The sequence below is a fragment of the Epinephelus lanceolatus genome, chromosome 8 (genome assembly GCF_041903045.1).
Source record: "Epinephelus lanceolatus isolate andai-2023 chromosome 8, ASM4190304v1, whole genome shotgun sequence".
In the NCBI taxonomy this organism is placed as follows: Eukaryota; Metazoa; Chordata; class Actinopteri; order Perciformes; family Serranidae; genus Epinephelus; species Epinephelus lanceolatus.
The window spans coordinates 37,823,699-37,844,095 of record NC_135741.1 but is presented as its reverse complement, the minus strand read 5'-3'; the positions used below and the strand labels follow the sequence as shown (position 1 = coordinate 37,844,095).

At 39.3% G+C, this 20,397-nt stretch overlaps 1 protein-coding gene across 3 annotated transcripts in view; it reads left to right on the top strand.

Annotated features, from left to right (window-relative positions):
- Positions 1 to 20,397, top strand: part of ptpn11b (protein tyrosine phosphatase non-receptor type 11b) — a 49,493-nt gene that overhangs the window by 6,238 nt on the left and 22,858 nt on the right. For 2 of the 3 annotated variants that reach the window (XM_033629327.2, XM_033629326.2), the window contains exon 2: positions 12,854 to 12,976. In XM_033629327.2, coding sequence (XP_033485218.1) covers positions 12,854 to 12,976 — 123 coding nt within the window. Of the gene's footprint in view, positions 1 to 4,273; positions 4,424 to 12,853; positions 12,977 to 20,397 lie in introns of those variants that run through there. The other variant, XM_033629328.2, reaches the window with a different exon arrangement.

Sequence of the window (20,397 nt, the reverse complement as noted above, 5' to 3'; positions counted from 1 at the left end):
ATTCCACTAAGCTGACTGCTTGGTGCTACACAGAGAAGTGAAGCATCCAGCTATAGGGGGTGTGCGAGTTTTGCACCTCATGTAAATACCCCAGATCATCAGCTGGGCTAAAAATATCTGCAACATTACCAAAATCCACACCCTGGGCTTGTCTGTGACCAATATAGCTTTAGCAGAGGCTTTCATGCTGCGCTGTAGCTACTAAGTATATCACCTTTTTGTCAGTAGGCCGAGACGGGTGCGCTTTAAATAGCCAACCAGAGCTATATTGAACTTGAGACATTATGTAAGAGGATAGAGTGGTGGCTGGATGCACACTGGGCCTGTTTCCCCTCGACCAGCCTGAGGCCTAACCTGCAGCTCCCAGCTGCCTCCGTCTCTCCCACAGTACACCCAGTGTGTTGTCTCCTTTCCTGTCGACGTCTCGTCAGATAAAACCAGGCTTTTCGAAATCTCGTTCTCTTGTCTTGTCTCTGTCTCTCTCTCTCTCTTACTGCCCAAGGCCAGATGCAGGGAAATGGGGTGCCTGGTGGTTGTCAAAGGGAATCCTATTCTTGGAAAGCCCTGAGTCACTCCTGCTCCTGCAGTCATGATCTGAGGAGAGGAGTGAGGGAGGGTGGGAGAGAATATGGACATGGATAGTGACTCAAATGTACAGTATTACACAGAGAAATACTTTCAGTGAAATTAAAAGGCTACACAAAACTTTCAGTCATATCACCCAATAATAGGGTTATTGCCATGCAAGTTTGGTGCTGTGGATCTGCACAGAGCTACTGTAAGGCAGAGATTATTCAGTATTTAAATAGCAGGTGATTAAAATAACCCTGAGTATGAAAATAAATACTTTGGTATTACAAAAATTTAATTTTTTTTGGTAATTGTTTGGCCTGTGGACACTTGAAAGTGCTCAGTATTCATTATTAGTTAGGTTTCGTACAACACAAGGTGGCAAAACAAAACAGTTCACTCAAAGAGAGGTCTTGTGCTATTAATGCAATATTTGAACTGGTTCTTCAGACACACCAGGCAGGTTCAGTTATGTAAATCATATCAAACTACACCCTCAGGGTTAATTGTACATTTTCAAATATCTTTTAATTTGGCACCCTACAGCCATATGAGGTTTAAACAGGACAGTCAACACATGGCAGTTTACAATCAACACTTAGTTTCACTGAACAAAATGAATGTGTGTGGGGTTTTTTTTATGTACCCAAATATAAAGTAATTCAAAACACATCAGCATCACGGGTTGTATGCATATTTACTGCAGTTGGTTAATATGACACTTGAACATTTGCAAGTAAATGAGCAGCTCAATAGTCTTTATCACTGGTTCCCAATAACCAGGTCTCTTTCTACAAGCATTTCATAGTGAGGGATGGCCTAAAAGTTAATCATTATCCACAGCAACACACACTGAAAGAGAAAGAGCAAATACATTTTGTCCTGCGCTTTGACAATGAGGACACCCAGATCACAAAAAAAAATTGTTTCACTTCAAATCTCAAAAAAGGCTTCCAAGAAATCTATCAGGAGCCTTGCAGCCAGGATTGCATAAGTGACATTTTGGGAAAATGGGTTTCATAATTGAAAATAAAATGCCTTTGTTTGATCTGCCTTGTACTTAAAGGACAGTGCTGGAATTAGAGCAACAAAAAGATGTGTGGTCTTCACAGAGGATGCATTTCACCAAAATGTAAAAGTCATTCAGTGTTATTTATGTCTACTGATGAACATTTGCTTACTCGTGACAATGGTAAAGAGACTGTACAATTCCGACATGCATATAGGAAGCTGACCTTGAGGTTTCGTTTCTGGCCACAGTTCTTTAGGGTGAACTTAGAGAGAAAACATTATGGTTTGACATGTTGGTGAAGCCTCAGTAGCAGTTTGCCTTGGGTACAAACACAATTTAAAGCTGCTAGATATTTTTAGCCATGCTTTGTTGGGCAGTCCACCCGACCTAGTCTCGCCACCAGACAATCAGAGATCTCCGCCTTCTGATAGTCAGAGGACACTCCTTTCTAAAGTGTGTTTAACACACCGGCGAAAACGGCCAGCAACAAAGCAACGCCTCTTGCATTTTTGAAAAGGACACGCCTTCTCGGAAATGTGCGCTCCCCCTTTTCTCGTCCGCAAGGAAACAAACACACAGAGAGCTTGAAAATGGATGCCGAGAGATTTAACTCCGTTTTATCAAACGTGTGCTCATCCGTGAAAAATGGATGTCTTAGTTACAACATTATTGAGCTAACTGGAGTAGTTTCATGTGGTATCCGACAACGGGAGGCTTTTAACAGATGACATCTTGATGTTACCTTTGCTGCTGCTGTTAGCTGTCCCTGTCAGCTGCAGCCACTGATGCTTTCTAGACATCGTGATTTCCCAAAACTGAATAAATACCACACATAGCAACACAAAACTGCTTTGCTAGCTCAATCATGCTGTAACTAAGATATCCGCTGGAAAAAATATTTTTTTCACGGACCATTTAATGAGTTATTACCAATTACAGACACCGCTAACGGCTAACAGGGCTAACAGCTAATGGTTAGCCCAGCTAAACGTGCACACAGAAATAGTAATGTTTGTTCAATCTTTGTGTTTATAGACTTTATAAACATCAGATTAGTCTAAACGGTGATACAGTGATGTGAAAAATGTGATGTATAGGCTATATATATAGCTAAAAGCTCTGCTGGTTTTCTACCCGGAAGTATTTGTAAACAACAAGGCGATTCCCTCTATAGTCCGGCCGGACGGATGAGTCATGGCCTTGTAAAAGATTATGTTTGTTTCTTTTAGTTGGCAAGAATGTGTCGCCGCAAACGCGACAAACATCCACTAACTTTGACGGCGTTTTCTGTGAGCACGGCTGAGCCATTTTGTACTGCTACACGTGTTTCTAGTGGGACTCTGTTTACAAGCACAAGAGTTCAGTGAGCCACCGAAGGACCGCCCTGCAGATTTACTATTGGTTCTGCAACATAGGGAGTTTTTTTAAACTCTGAAATTGTATCCGCCCATCTAAACACAAAATCTGGGAGAAAGTCATCAGTCTTTAGTTAAGCAAAGCATCTAAAGACTGACTTGTGAGTCTACACCCGACCAGCAGAACTATCAAATGGGCTGTAGACATTCATAGTCCCCAGAGGATAAATCACAATCAATTTGGTGACCTCCTTCCTCTTGTGCTACCATGAAGTTGACATGTTTTTTAGTGAATGTCTTGACAACTATCAGATGGATTGTTATAAAATTTGGTGCAGACATCCATGTTCCCCTCAGGATGAATTGTAGTAACTTCAGTAATTGCCTAACTTTTCATTATCAGGTCACAATTTCAGTTAGTCTTTACAGTGAGCATTACAGTCTCACAGAGAAGATTTTTTATTCAATCTTAAGGTGTGTAATTACTAATACTAAATAGCTATGGTTAAAAAAACATGATAAATGATCTCTATATCCACTATTTGGCAGGAATAAAAAGGTAATACAGACCACATAAAACTAAAATCAAATGTAAAATAAAAGATGATAAAATCAAACTGGATGTGTTATTTGAGATAGCTGCAAAATCCAGAGGTCTTTGTAAGGTCAGTAGACATTATGCTGAAGCCTAATACAGCCAAGCTTTTGTTCTCTGCATTTATTTTCTAACTCATCTGCAAAGCTGACTAACCCAGCCCTGCAAAATTAATAGCCTAATGGCATACTGCTGAATTGGCTGGATTGGGGGGTTTAGCTTGGCGAGGTCTAACTATGATCCGGTGTAACTACGCCACGCACGATTTGGTGTAATCTCCAGGCACGGGCAACACAGCTGTTGCATTTAGCCTCCGACAAGATAGCAGGGACCTTGTGGCTGGCCTGGCCTGGTCTGTGTTACAGCCAGAGAAAGCTCTGTTAGCTTTAGGATCACATAGTGGGCTTCGAGAGGGTGAGGCTGAGGGAGCAGAGCAGAGGGTGGCTGGACCAGTCTGCCAGCGCCTGTCACATTCGTCTGAGGTGGGAAAGGAGGGAATGCAGGGGACGACTGATAGCACTGACGGGTGCTGGTATCAGGCCTGCTCACGCTCGTCCAAATCCCAGATTAAAAGGCCCCCGCCCCCTCGCTCTACCTCCTGCACTCTCTCTCTCTCTCTCTCTCTCTCTCTCTCTCTCCTAACACTCTTACAAAGCACCCCCCCTCCACTTCTATGTCGTTTCTCACACTGTCTCTGTCTCACTCTATCTAACCCAGTAACACTTTTACAAGCACCCCCCCACCACTGCCACAACCACCCTCCACCTTTCGTCTCTATATCTCCCTCGCTCCCTCCCGCCCTCTCTTGTGTAACAGTGCCCAGTGCTGGATTACTAAACTCTGAGGCTGCTGAAGCAAGGGGCTGTGGCAGGCTTCGACCAGAATGGTGAGGTAGGGCAGAAACGATCCCATTCAACTTCAGCATACTTACTGCTTTTGGGCAACCTTCACGCCTACTTTGACTCCTCCTCTCCCTGTTAATAATTGTCTTTATTTCTGCTGTAGTTTGCTATTTTACTGCACAGAATCCAATGCTGAAGGATAACAAGTGAACTCTGGAGAGCATGTGGAGACCTGGTTGTGCAGAAGTGTGTGTGCATATGCACATTATTTTGCTCCCATGCATTGATGTGTGTGTGTTGCTGTAAAGGTGGGCGTTTCAGGATGTTTGGTTACAGAAGGGCTAGGAGTACGCTCTAGTTGTTAAGAAGGCTGAAAAAGTTGTGTGCCAAGACACTCAGGGGAAGCTGCCCCCCTGCCTTCAGCTGTCTGTAAACCTGACAAGGTGAACAGTTGTGCAGTAGTTGCTGCTGTTGTGTTTTTGAAGCATTGGTCCAGTGTGTGCGCCTGGTTCCAGCCTGTCTCCATTGTTTTGAAAGTTTGACGAGTGACAGCAGCGCTGTGATGAGGGATTAGATATGGATTAGTGACATAAGGCATTTTTGCCCCACTGTTATTATTTTTCCGTATGAATCTGGGTAGGATTAAAAACAATACCAGGAGTAATCTGTCCACCAGCTGACACCCATGACTTGTCAATGGCTCCTCAGTAGAGTAACCTAAATGTAGTGGCCACTTTGAGTTAGTATTATAATGAAAGGGCTGTGACAGGTGGAAAATATTTAGCCATTAAACAAAGGAAATATCTCATTTTACAGCTATAACTATCATATAAATAGCGTCCAAGTACAGAGTATTGACAACTGTACCGTAAGATATCATGCTGATTAGATTCCATATTAGCATGTTGTGATATATGTGATATATATTGGTATTGGCCTAAATGTCAGCGGGTAAGTGACACAGAAACAATGATTTGTCCATCCAAGACCACTGAAAAGTTTATTTACAACTGCAAAATGATCTCTGTCAGAAAAACAAAACAAAACCAAAAAAACAAAACTGTGTGTTCATTAAAAAAAAAAAAAAAAGGCAATTTAACGTGTTTTATGTAATTTTATGTATATTGGTTTTGGCTTGAAATGTATCATCCATCAAGCTGTAACTCTTTGCTCAGGAAGTTTCTGGTTTAATCATAGTTTTCCCAATTTTAGACTTTGTTCAGGCAAAGCTGCTCGCAGTTGAACATTTAGCATTGGATACCTTTGACTTCTTTTGATAAATAAAAAGACAGTTTTGTAGAAAGACACATTTACATTCCTCAAAGGTACCAAAACTCAAGGTATCACGTCAGCTTTATTATCAAAAACGATATCCAGCCCTACTAGCTGGTAAGATATGGATATGGATATGTTACAAGATAATCAGGAAGTCGTCTTGAGATTCATATCTTATTCTCACACCCTGGAAGTATAAACAATAATAAAACCGAACAAGCTGTATGACAATGATAAAACATTGTAAAACAGGAAGAAAGAAAGATGAGTACTAAGCAATTGCTGTACATTTCTCAGCACGCACTTTTTCACATTTTCCAGTCTAGAGATTTAATTGCATTTCAGTGAGAATAAATCTCCTATGGACTCTCTAACAGTGTTGTGGATGATACATTTAACACTTTCTTTCCGTTCCATTGAGTCATTTCCTGTCTGTTTATAAATGGTCCATCCCAAGCTCAACCACCCAGCCTCTCTGCCAGACTTCCAGAGATATTTCTAATGTCACAGGGAGGGCCTTGTCCAATTTACCCTCCGCTCATACATGTTTTTAAGACTAATCCCCTTGTAATCAGTTAGTGTTTATTATTTGTAAAGTTCCCCCTATAATCTGCTCGCTAGGCTCGTGGAATGAGAGAAAGCGCAGCAGATCGGTTTTGCCCCCTGGTTAGGATAAGAGGGTCAGGTGCAGTCTGGGTCAGATGTCTGGCCTGGTCTATTGTGGTCTGTCTGTCTAGAGCTGGACCAGTCTAGTCAAGACTCACTGTTCATGCAGGTTGGACTGATATTTGTATCAAAATCAAGCAGATTTTGGTATTTTATTTAACACTGCCCTGTGGTAACTCCAACAATAGATGATCCTCGATGACATCAACGGAGAGGTGCAGTGCACTGCGTTGGTCTGAATTCTAATATATATCATGTGTCATTCCCTCCTGTACAAACTCTATCACACATTCAGCATCATTACTGATTCTCGTGCAGTGTCTGTCTCTCGCTTCACCTGTCTCTTCTTTCACTCTTCTCGTGTTTCCTCGCATGTCATAGTCAAAACAGGTCAGGCAGCTTTGTGATTGACAAGCAGTCAGTGTCACTTTGATTCTTCTGTTGAATGCAAAACGGTGACAGTTGCTTTATCTACAAAAGCGTACATGTCTGACATTTGCATTTAGCTCTCAAAAAGCAATTTCAAGCCTTTTCGATTCAGTTTTAGTAAATGTCGCTCACATTTCATTTGAACAGAATTTTCACAAACAGAAACTGCAACAGTCAACAATGAGAATGTCAAGCTTAGATATCCTTATTATACAGTGATTATATTTTTGTTTTTGTGGTAATATGAGTTATTGAAGAAATTAATAGAAAGCATTGCGTCACATTACATGAGCTGAGATTCAAACCTTAGCATCAGCAGTGACCACAACAGTATTCGGCTTTGTATTCGCCACTCTAAAGTGACACCAGATCTGCTGAGCTGACACATGAGTCTTATTTTTATCTTACTGTCATGGGTTTGTGTCATACAGTGTACAAAAACAGAAACGCCTAAATGCTCGCCCACTGTTGTAGCTTTCAGATATTATCTCCTCAGCATGAGCTTCATGAAGGCACTCTTGTGTCACCATCTGCCTGCTCTCCACTGGGTTATATTAATCAATAATAAGCCTTTGTAATGTGCCGGGGGTGGTGGTGAAAGGCTATGATTTAGGATGTGAAATGCATGATTTCCATGACTCATTCAGTCTATATGTCACTCTCGAAAAGTCTGTTTTCCCCTTCTTGTTGAATCACCGACATTTACGAGCATTTTCTTTCCAGAGACAATGTCAAGGGCTGCATGTAAAGGTTATTTTTATAGGTATTTAAATAATCTAGGGACAAAACTCATCTGAAATGTATTACCAGCAAAGACAAAGCTGTGACGGCTCATTTTGTTTTCACCTCATCTGTGTGTGTCTGTGTGTGTCATCATGGAAAAATGTGGTCCTGGACACATGTTGCGAGAACCACCAATAAAGCCATTTTGAGTATTTTGCCAGTTGTTTTTATATCAGGTGTGTTACAGGTGTGTAGTTGAGATTGAAATGTAGGCCAGACTTGAAGGTGAGTAAGGGGGGCAGAAGTAGGGTGGTAAGAAGTATCGAAGGGGCCATTGACGACCCACCTCCTTCCACACACACATACACACACACAAACACACACACTTTTCACCCCTGGCCCACATTTGTTTCAAGTCATGGATCGCTGTAATGTGGCTGGAGTGACCCCATGGCAAGATGGTCTCTAGTTTTTTTTTTTTTAAATTTATTTCCTTTCATTACTCCAAACAAATAACAGATAAATACATGAAGTGTCAGAACGACACGACGATGTTTAAAATCAATTTAGGTATATGCTTGTAAATTGCAGATTCTCTACATGAAGGTAAAAAGGAGAAACATAGGAATTTCCTCTAAGCTATAGAGAAATAAGTTAAAAGGAATAAAAAAAGGTATACAGCTTTTCATGATACACCTAATGTCATAGCTGCCTATGATGGAACTGATATTGTAGAGCAGTGTTTCAACTCATGTGTCTTGAAAAAAAGATGAAGGCAAAAAAAGAAAATAGGTCATCCTGAAGTGAGATTTTTAAAGAAAAAAAAAACAGTGAATTTTGCTAACTTGGGAAATTCATTGGACATCACAGTCATAGATGATACAGCAGTGAAAGATGATCTGGAGGAGCCAGATTTTTCTCTATAGTCAAAGTTCGTCATCACTGATCTGTGAGTAGCAAGAATACTCGCCAGCTATCAGCTGGCATAGACCCAGAGAGGTTTCTTTAAGATGTTGGTGTGATGCTTCTGTCAAAAGATTTTTTATTTTGATATGAAATGCTCTCAGAGTTGTAAAAGTTGCAGTGTAAAATGCTTAGACTACTGTTTTTTTTACACATTGTAACAACACTTATTTAATGAACTAATGTATAAAAAAACCCCACAGATAATACATTGCTTAGGACTACAATTAACAGTCAGAATTTTATGTAAGATAAAAAGCAAGAAAGCGGCAAATTGTCAGATCTAAGGAGCTGAAACCAGCAAGTGTTTGGTAGTTTTACAGTTAATTATCAATATAAATATTGAGTGATTTATTTATATTTTTATCTCAATTGACTTACAGTATTTGTAAATGACTGGAACTGTTTAATTGCACACAACCAATTTGGTCAGTTTTCTCCCCTTGCTGCTGCAGCCCAAAATTGTTGCCCAGTTACTCCATGAATATGTTGTATGAAATAACTTTTGCTGCTTTAGGCAGTGTATACAAAACTAACTTTAAGGCACATTGTGGCATTGTTGTCACTAAGGGTTTCATAACTTTAATGCTGCTTACCACACATGAATTATGGCACATTTTTTGTGTCACCACTAATTGACAGTTATACCAATTACTGTTTATGTGTCAGTTTTATTAAATCCCTCTTCCTTGACACACAAATGGGGCCCTGGATGGCTAATGGTGCATTGGATTAGCCAGCAATGTCACACAGTAGTTAGGGAGGTTTAACCCAACGATCCCTGCTTAAACATGAGCTTTAAATCCACACAGCTGACACACAGCCATTCACCGGGGCATTGCTGCTGTACCTACTCACTGCTTCCATGAGATTAATGTAGTCCTTCGCTCATTAAACGCAGTTTTTAGTCAACACTCCAGCATGCTAGTGATAGTGCCTGTGTGTATTTGCTGAGTTTATGTCTTACAGCTGTTTGTGAATAATGAATTTGGTTTGGATAAGTGGCAGCATCAAACACTCCAGTAAGAGTGCACAACCCAGATAATCGGTTGACATACCTGGGAAGTGGATGGAATAAATATTTGCCTGCACTGTTTTGCAACAGATGAAGTAACATGTAATCGTTAGCTTTGGCTTTGCAGTACTGTAAACCTGAGTGTTCTTCCCTTTCAGACCAGAACAGGACATACTAATGTGTGGTTGGATTCAGAGAAAGAAGTACACTACATAGTAATGCTTGGCCTGTCACAGTAACTACTTTTGTTGGACAATAAATTGTCCCAGAAATAATAGCAATAAACAATATTTTTGTGATTTTAAGACTGATATTATGATAATATAATAGCAAAAGAATGCAAGTACACCTAGGTTTGAAATAAGCATAAGCCACAAGCCAAATGCTGGTAACATGAAAATGGCTACTTGATTTCAGACACAAAATAATGATTTAATATTGAGTGGTTGGTGAATTTGAACATTTATCTGTCTGGTAGATGTTCACATTGTAAAAAATACATTTCCCACCCTGAACTACACTCTTTCAAAAAGCAATGAACTTTTAATTCTTAAAATTTTTTTACACATTGGAATTGAAATATGAAACTTAGACACAGACGAGAGGACAGACACACTACAGTTTTTTTACTGTTCATTCAGCTTAGGTACTGTGAAATAAAACACTTAGGTACTGCATCCAAGGCTTATAATGGTTGGAAAAGCTGTGCTGTTTATTTTGGCATCATGTTGGCTAAAATGCTGGGCGATATCGTTCAATATATAGACATCACTTTGGATCATTTTTGCTGACTTTGATAAGTCGATAATGTAATTATTGTGACAGACCTTACTAATGCACCACCAGAGTCATTATTATGGATATTGCTATATACCATCTGTCAATAAATCTTTAAGAATAAGAGCATGAATGCGAAGGGAAATCATTTTAGCAGTTACTGTTGCCTCCAGTTTAGCCTGAGATGTGGTGAAAGCCATCTTTTTCATACAGCTCACTTTTGACAAAGAGCGTTAATAAGACAAATGCCATTCAACATACAGTAGTTGTAGGGTGACCATATTTTGATTTCCAAAAAAGAGGACACTCGCCCCAGCCACGAGATAGCCTACTTAAATGATACTCGCAGTTTACTCAAAGATGCCTTATAATTTTAATATATTTAAAGTTTATATGTATGGATAGAAAATTCAGTTATATTACAAAATAATGTCTCTCAAAGACAGAAATTCAGATAGGCTTCTCAGAGGTTACTCAACTTGCTTTTATTATGCCTAAAATAATATTCTTTTTACAAGTTTCAATTGTACAAAAATAAATATAAATGTAAAATAAATGTAAAATCTCTGGAATGAAATAATGATAGAAATAATGTCTCTTCTGTATTAGAAAAATCAACTTGTAAAATAATAGCTATCTTTTCAAGTCTTACTGGACAAATAAATAAATAATATGAAATAATGTTCTAAATAATACCTCTTTTGTATTAGAAAAACCAACTTTGAGGTCCCCGGCACTTTTATTAGACACAGAATCATATGTGCCAGCTTTGCACAAGGTGCACTCAGCCTCCCATATATCCTGACCGGGTTGGGACGGTAAGTTGGGAATTTTTTCTGCAGTTCATCTGTGAAGCTGCACTTGCGCTTTGGCAACTTGGAAGCTTAGAATAATGCTGCGCCGCGGGTGTCTGCTGCTTCCTCGTTGTGAGTGTTGGAGATCCGCCGATAACGCAGCCTCTCGGGGATTACACACACACACACACACACACACACAAGGAAAACCGGACATTATCATCAATTTATAAACACCCCCCGGACGCCCCGGACAGGACGTGAAAAGTGGACATGTCTGGGCAAAAGAGGACGTTTGGTCAGCCTAAGTAGTTGTGTTCGTAAAGAGTACTCCATTTACCTTTTAATGTAATTTTACTCTAAAGAGTTGTTGAAAACACTGCAGACAGGCAACCTGTGTGTGATCTAAGATATCATTTATTTTAAGTAAAGTAACTTTAATGACTTTTAAATTCTTAGTAGATGGTGATATTTTGGAAAACAACAATAAAAAAGATGAAAGATTAACATTGTCATTGGTGTATTACAAAGGAAATAATTTAGCATAATATTCATAACTAGAAATGACTGCTCTATAATCAGTTTCTTCCTCTTTCTGGAATGGACCTCACACGACTGTGTTCCTGATAGTGTGTTACAGAAAATTGAAAGTGCAACCTCTGCCCAAGGATTCATGTCTAGTACTATGCACATAGCCTTTTATGACCATCAGTCACCTAATAAGATAACCATTAAAAAGTCTGCCGCTTTGATCAAACCGATTTACGACTTGCAGCTGTGCCCATGTCACAAACTGAAAACTTTCACTGCTGATAAACACTTAATGATCGGTGAAGCAAAGATTCCTGCCTAACTTTTCCCTTAAAGCAGCCATAAACACACAGTAGCAGAGTAAATTGCCTAAAATACCCCAAACCAGCTATATTTCACCCCTTACTGTTTGAACAAAAGATTGACTTTGGTAATAAAATCCAGGGTTCTGAGTTGAAACATCACTAAGTCATATTAGCTGTTAGTTTGTTCTTGTTCACTCCATCTTAAAAAACCTAACGCGTGTCTCAGAATGTCCTAACTAGGGTGCACTAATTGAACTTAACATGCAAAGGCCAGTTAAGTCCTTCTTTCCCAACAGGAGTCTGTTTATTCAGCAACATTTAATTCCACAGCTGTACAATTTCTGTTCTTACAAATGGCCATTAGATGTATAATAAGGGACAAAGTTCCTACAGTGTGAACAACCTCAAATTGAAGCTAGAAGTAGGCACTTAAACCTTATAGTCATTGTTGCATTTCAAATTTAGTGGACTGGATTACAGAGTCAAATAAACATAAAAAGCATCACTGTCCAAGTACGTGTGGCCTCATTGATTCTGTACAGTATTTTACATTGCAGTAACTGTTATCAGTTTATGTAATGTTTCCATCTACACTGAAATATCCAGTATGGGACTTTGAAAATGAAACATTACACCTTTCATCTGTCACGACCGCTGCAAATGAAATATGTCAAAACACTCCTACAGGTCTGTACATTAATAGCACTCTGAAATGTAGAGCTGAGTGGTTAAAGCTAAAACACTGCAGGCCCTCAGAGTCAGCTACACTGCAAAGCTGCCATTTCAGACTTAAATGGACTCTTGTTTCTGACAGACACAATGTAAACAAAATGAAACGATATACTATTTTGAACTCAGGAGATCTAGTGTTATTTTTGAGTCAGTAGGAAAAGAAGCTGGTGGGTGCTAAGAGACAGACATCACTGCATACATTCTTCTAACATGGACACGAATCATTTTGGCGTTCAACAGGCTTCTTTTTTGTCCCATCTGTTGTTTAGGTGGTTCCACCCCAACATCACCGGAATCGACGCAGAGCAGCTCCTGTTGACCCGGGGCGTCCACGGCAGTTTTCTGGCCCGGCCCAGCAAGAGCAATCCAGGGGATTTCACCCTCTCTGTCAGGTAAGGCTTCCTTTTCATTTTATTTTTGTTGCTCCCCATCAGCCTCAGTATTTAATCTTAATATTCTCACTGGTTCAAAGTTCAGTCCCAAAAACAAACAAGGCTCTGGGGCTGTCGTTTTGAGAGGTGATTAGAGAGGCAAGTGGTATATTTTAGGCACTAAGATTGTGTTCCAATCCACTGTGGTTTAAAGTGAGTCCAAATAAGCCTAATGCCTGCATGACCAAAAGATTTCACACAAACAATACTCAAGAGTGCTCCAGGAGTGACTGTGCTGGTTTGACTGAAGTTCACCACTCAGGAGTGGACAAGGCCTTAGAGTCTCTGAAATTCCTACCTGAGCTCAGCAAGCGATGTAACATTTCGTCTGCGGGTTAATAGATGCCGTTTAAATAGAAGTTGTTTTGTATGAGTGTTTCTAGGAACATGTTAGATATCAGATTTGGAATGTGTGATTTGGTAACAGAAAATAATAATTTGGGGCAGCAGGGTGGTGCTGAGGTGAGTCAGACAAGCACAGCCGAGTGTAATGTCCTATGAAACCTGTCACTGATGCCCTAAAACATATTTCTCTTCACGTCTTTAACTGCGAACCCTGGTGTGTTGCAGAGTATGTGAAATTGCTGGTAAGTAGGACTCAGCACTACATGCTGTGGTGATTACAGAGAGCAGGAAACAAAGTGAGATAGAAGAAGAGAGAGTTTGAAGAGTGGCTCTTCCTTGGCAACGGAAGCTTTTAAGAGATACATCAGTCGGCCAAGCGCCTGGAAGAAAGCCCAAATGCATTTGTTACTCTGCGACTGGCATGGCGGCATGGGCAGGGGGAAGCTGTGTGTGGGCGTGCGTGTGTGCATGTGTGCGTGCATGTGTGTGTGTGTGTGTGTGTGTGTGTGTGTGTGTGTGTCTGTGTGCGTTTGAGAGAAACAGAGACAGAAGGAGGAAAAGGAAACAGTGAAGTTAGACAGGCAGTCATGAGCTTTTAAATAATGTTAAAGAGTGAAGGACCTGTTAAGGCTTTGACCTTCACTGCCTGTGGTTTACGTGTATGTGTGTGTGCGTGTGTGGTGGAGAGTGTCATAAGTCACACACACCACAGGAAGGTTGGTGGGGTGAGTTGTAGCCACAGTTTGTGGTCTTGACAGACTTAAACACATACACACACATACAGGTCAAGTGGCCAGTGTGTAGAACCACAACACCTGCGAGAGAAAGCAGGTCACATTGAGCTAAGAGGAGGAAGGAGGAGGGAAGCAGACTTCATATAAAAGAGAGACCATGTAACTTTTGAAAGACGAAATAACAGTTTTCCTCATACAAATGAAAAGTTGAATTCAGTCATTAAATAAAACGCACTTCTGGGGACACATGGTAGGGAAGAAAACTCAATATGTAAATCCAAACAAAGGTTTTGTAATCCATGCCCTCGGATTAATAATCCATATTGATAATGTAGCTTTATCACACTCTCAGTTTACGTTCCTTCAGCCCACTACCTGAATGTTTACTGTTGCTATGACAACAAGTGTCACCTAAAGTTAGCTCATATTAGTTTACAGTATATTAATCATCCAAACTTAACATTGATAAGCCATGAAATTACAATTGGAAATTTTCTAACAAAGCCAATTACAACCACCAAGAGTCATGTCCCTTAACTTTGTGTTGTCACAAGTTAAATTCTTAAAATTTGAAAAATAAAAGCTTAAATCCCTGGGGAGCTACGTTAGCAAAAAAAATTATGCTATTTAATTCATTTTAATTTTAATCTTAATTTAATTGATTAATTCTCATTTATTGATGAGGGCAAATTACAAAACTGCACAGATTTACATATTTATTTTTTTCTATCATGTGACCCCAGGAGGGTTCCTGTATAAAATGTACCAGCACTCAGTTCAGTACACTCAGGGGTTTGGCCAATAACAGCCTTACTTGATCTAGCCAGTAGTTCATGATGGCAAACATTGGCTAAAGTTAGCAAGACAGATGTTGTCAAAATTACATTTCTTAGTTAGTTTACAAAGTTTAGGACTATTCTTTGCTACTGTAGCATTTACCAACATCATGTTACTGTTGTGTGGCACTGAGGTGCAGTTGCCTCACAAGAGGGTTCCAGGTTCGAATCCACAGGCTTGTTGGGTCCCTGTGTGGAGTTTGTATGCTCTCCCTGCGTCAGCGTGGGTACTCTGGGTACTCCGCCTTCCTTTCACAATCAAAAGACATGCAGGTTAATTGGTGACTTTAAATTGGCAGTGAATGGTCGTCTGTCACTGTGATAGTCTAGTGATGTGTCCAGAGTGTGTCCCGCCTCTTACCAGTGACCCAAACCCTGTTCCTGTTACAGAATATGAATAAATGCATGTTACTGTCACTTTTTCTGACTGCAAAGTAGGCTCACTTAAATATTTTCAGGTTCAAGCAATTTGTATCTTTTAAATTAATAAAACTTCGATTTGAAACAAAATGTGAGGTTGCAAGATTAGATGCATTTACAGGGAACTTTCTGTAGCCATTGTAGTTTACTGTGCAAGAAGTATGAAATATTGTAGAAAAACAAGTCATCTTGTTGAAAAGCTGTTTCAAATTAAAACACTATTGTATCTGTATGTTAAGCCAATTTATTTAACTTCCTGCCTTATTTTGGGGATTAATTAATGCCTTACAATTGGCCATACGTAAATATCTCAGAACAATAAGTTATCTCTTACATTTGAACAGCCTCACATACATAAAAACAAATAAAAATAAAAATCCGGCAACCTTAAAACTTTCAAAGTGACAGAGGGCCAACATGGTACAGCAGTGAATGCTGCGTTATACATGCATGTCCTGCCACAATATCCTGTTTCTCAGGAAATTGACTCAACTATAGGGGCCAAATTCAACACCTGTAGCTGTCTGTGACCATTGTAGAAGCCAAGCTTTTTATCATTCAAGTACACCTCCATCAGTGCAAAGTAAAATTGTAAAAATAAATAAATAAATAAAAGTCTTTAAAGTGTGTAAGATAAAAAAAACATGTCACAAGGTTTTGTAATCTTTTGAATCAAATGATCACAGGTGGCTTTTTTACTTCTGGCTTTTACTGATTGTACTTCACCAAATAGTCTGTAAATTGTAGAAAATATCAGAATATTCTGAAGATAATTACTTCATTATCCTGTATCTACAGAAGTTATTCTGAGCTAGCATATCATAGCTAGCTCAGCCCAGTCACCATTTCTTTTCAAACACACACTCTCACATACACATACAGTGTCTTATCACAGCAGAGGAGAGGCTAATTAGCCAGTCATTAGCCAGGTTTCATCTTACCAAGGCCATTATGAGTGTGATAGTCACTGTTCAGATTGTAATGGACGCTGAGGGAGTCCGTTGTCCCTTTCTCTCTCTGTCTTCTCTTCCTCTCTCTGCCTCTCCTCCTCTTATCTCCACCACCTCTCTTCTTCTCTGGTCCACGAGGCGAACAGAAGAAGGAGGGGTTGAACAGAGCTGCTGCTAAAAAGCATCTGAAGGCTGAAGTCTGAAGTCTGAGACGCTAATGAGAGCTTTTTGTGGGGTTTGAAAATGTAATCAATTCAGAGTTTCATAAAACTCAAAGACATAGAAAGAGAAAGTTTGAAGCAGAAAAAGTTTGGCTATAATTTATATCCAAGTCCAACTCCGTAAGGAGCGCAGTCTGGTCAAGTTTTCTCATTTTTCATGCTCTTTATTCACTCTAAAGACCCCGAGGAGGAATTTTAAGGGCACTCTTAAGAGAGAATTTTGCAGGGCAAGTTACCACAGAGAGCAAATGGATTTCTCCTAGCCTCTGTATTATATAATGCTAGCCTTAGATATGTTTCCACTGCTGCCAGGCTATTTATAGGTTGAAACAGTCGAGTAAAAAAACATTTCACCATCATTATTGTGAATGTCAATCTCTGAATGTTAAGTCTTCATTTATAACATGTTTCAAGAGTTCCTTAATTCCTATGTTGAATGTAAATGTGGCATTCTGACATCTAACTTCCCACATGGTAAGTTTAACATCCACAGCTAGTAGGTGTGCCTGAATCTTCATGTCAGCAAAGACAAAGACACAACAACCATGGCTACACAGTGTGCAGATATGTGTGTGAGCGTTTCTGCTTCCTGATGCGTGCCAACACAGTAGGCTTCCTGCATGTACTGTGGACAAGACACAACACCTGTGCAGCTGAAATACTGAAACAGAGTGAACATGTCCATTTTGGCTGTACTTATTAACAACGCTAACGGCTAGCTACTATTAAGTATGCTATCTGCTTTAAGCAAGAAGCTACAACAAATACATTTGTATTGTAATATACAAAGATAGTATTAGGATACAGAAACTCTTTCTCATTCTACTCCCTCTTGAGTTGTTGTTAGTGGTTGTTACTTAATACTCCTTAATAAAGTTTGTAGAAAAATGAGACAATTCAAGTGAAAATCTTTGCAGTGTGTTTTGAAGCTCTTTCATGTCAATTTTGACAATACTGCTTGGGAAAAAATCTAAATGCCACCTAAGTATGTGCATATAGCCAACAAATGTTGTTACACATGGCTAGCTGTAAAGAGTACTTAAGTAGCAAAGCTAATCTGGTGATTTTTGTGTTTTAGACTGAACCTTCCAACAGCACAAATAGTAATGTAGCTATTGTTCAGTAGTTTAGCCCAGTTTTTTTTGTTGTTTTTTTACGTTAAAAACTTTAATTGAGGTTTTCAAATTAAGCGTCAAATTTCTGTTGTCATTTTTTATGACGTCATTACCCTAAAAAAACAATCCTTGAACAAAATCTTGTAACAATGTTGAAATGTTTGAATCACGAGTCAGAAAAAATCCTACACAGCCACCAGTGAAATCAAACTTCCAATCTACAAATAGTTTAACACAAATATCAGTGCAGCCTAATCTTTATCTGCAACACTGGGTTTAAACAGAACGACAAAAATAAAAAAGCTGCTCAGCATTTGAGTGTTAATTTAAAATTTGAATTTCAAGGGATAGAGCAGGCGCCCCATGTACAAGGCTGTTGCCGCAGCGGCTCGGGTTCAACTCCAGCCTGTGGCCCTTTGCTGCCTGTCATTCTCTCTCTCTCTCTCTCTCTCTCCCCCTTTCACACTTGACTTTCCCAGCAATTAAAGGCAAAAACGCCCAAAAAAATATCTTTAAAAAAATAAATAATAATTTGAATTTCAAGGTTATGAATGAAGCATCGAACTGTTCAGTACAGCCTTATTGATTCTGATGATTTAAAGATTTCATGGATGTCTGAATTTGCAGACAACTCTTTCAAACTCAAATTGCCCAATCTTCAGAGGAGCTGAGGAAATAGATATAGTTCAAAAAGATGTCGGCTTTCAGCAGATGATACATTGGTTGTATGCCCGGTTTTTCCGCTGTCTATCAGGAAAAGCTCTTGAGACACAGACTGCATTGACCTGATATAACGTCTGAAATTTTATATCAGGTTTGAACATGGCTCCTTTAGGATTTAGGTAGGAAATACGTGGAGGCCAAAACTTTATCAGCCTCAATTTGATAAGTGAACGGGATATAGTAAAAGGGATTTCTCAGTGGTTTCAGACTATATTGAGTGAAAAATATTGCTTGGAATAGCTTCAGGGCAAAGCAAGCAATAATTTATATTTTCTGGGCTTTGTACATGCATATTTATGTGCATTTCCCAGTTGTCTGTGTTTGAATATGTGTGTGTTTGTGTGTGCTTCATCTTATCATTCAGTCTTACTGATCAGAATATTGTTTATTACTAAAACTCACTGTTTCGCTGGCTTCAGTGCTCTGGATAAAATGCAAAGAAGTTCTTGACACATAATCCCACACAGATGTGATCTGTTTGCTGCTGCCTGTTGAGCTGCAGCAGAACGACAGTGTTCACATTGAGAGGCACTGTGAAAGATTCTGTGACACTATGTACATTTGTGCTTCTGCTCAGTCAGTCCTATCAATGCAGACGAGTTCATAGGATAGGCTACTCAAGGACAAACTTATCATGCTTTTATCTACTGCAATGGTTTTTCCAGTAAAGCAGGATACCATCGTAAACTTAAATACGCAGTGCTGAGAACATACACACTGATCTGAAAATGCAGAACTTTGGTCAGTAATGAGGAACAACCTTGTACTTCTCATGGATGTTTATTACTACAATTTTATGCTACATCCTCAACTGTGAAAGGTCTGAGGAGCCAAACATTGCTGATAACGTGACAAGTGGCTGAGGGTTTGTTAGTTTTTCGCAGTGAATAGTTTTTGATCCTACGCATCTGTCAGTGAGACTTTCTGGTGTGCAAGAACTTTGTCGTTATTGTTTTGCTTGTGTCCTCAGCTATTAAGTCTACTACATGAATTACATAAACACCCATCTTGGAAGGTTTAATTTTTTTGTCATGAATGGGATTAAATGGCATTGAAATGAAGGGAAAACCTGACTTGTTTTAATTAAAGGTGTGATAATGACTTGTAAACATCCACAACACGTTGCCAAAGGAAAGATTCTGAGTTGTAATGTGCAGTTACTAACACATGATGAATCAATAAAAAGGATTGTTAGTGTTGTAACAGAACCATGCTTAAATTTGACCCCAAAACACACTTTATGATACTGTAAAAAAATGTTGCATGCATGGATTTATGCACATTAGTAGGATTTAAAAAATACAACAGGCTCTGTATCCTAGATTGCTCTTTATAATTTGCCATGAAGCTGAAAATGCCATTGTGCCATCAAGGACTCTTTGTGGATACACTGTGTAAGAATGCTTCATAAAGCAGCAGTTAGTTTAGGTTGTTAACTGTGCTGGTCATTAGAGGGGATTTTCTCTTTCAGTGCAGTTTCTTGTGGTTCGGTGATGATTACATTATACTGTCATGGCGAACTGTGATTCTTTTTTGCTTCTGTTCATTAGTGTTATGCCATGCACTAAGGCTGTGCAAAACAGTGAAGATCTATAATGTACACTTGATCAGAGTTAGGTGTGGTGTTCTTGTTAATGTCTCAATGATTTGAATGCTTTGTAAACTTTGTAAATTTATTTACCTTGAAGTATGGTTGATAGGAAGTTGTTACAGCCTGGGACTGCGTTAAGCTATTTTGCCAAGGTGAAAAAAATATTAAGGTGTACTACATTTTGTTTTTTTAAGGAACCTTGCTCTGCTAGATCACAATAACAATGTGCCACTGGCTTGGATGGGTTTCTTGTTTAGTATAAAAAAGACAGTCCTTCATTTTGTATAGTTTGGAACCACTATTGAGACAGAAGAACTATCCACAAGGCTATTTGTGGATTATAACTATTTCTGAATGATAATTAATTAAATAATGTAAATTCTCTGTGTTTGAAAATTAGCAAGAGAAAATAACTGTCGTCTTTTTCTCCGGAGATGCCTGGCGCCC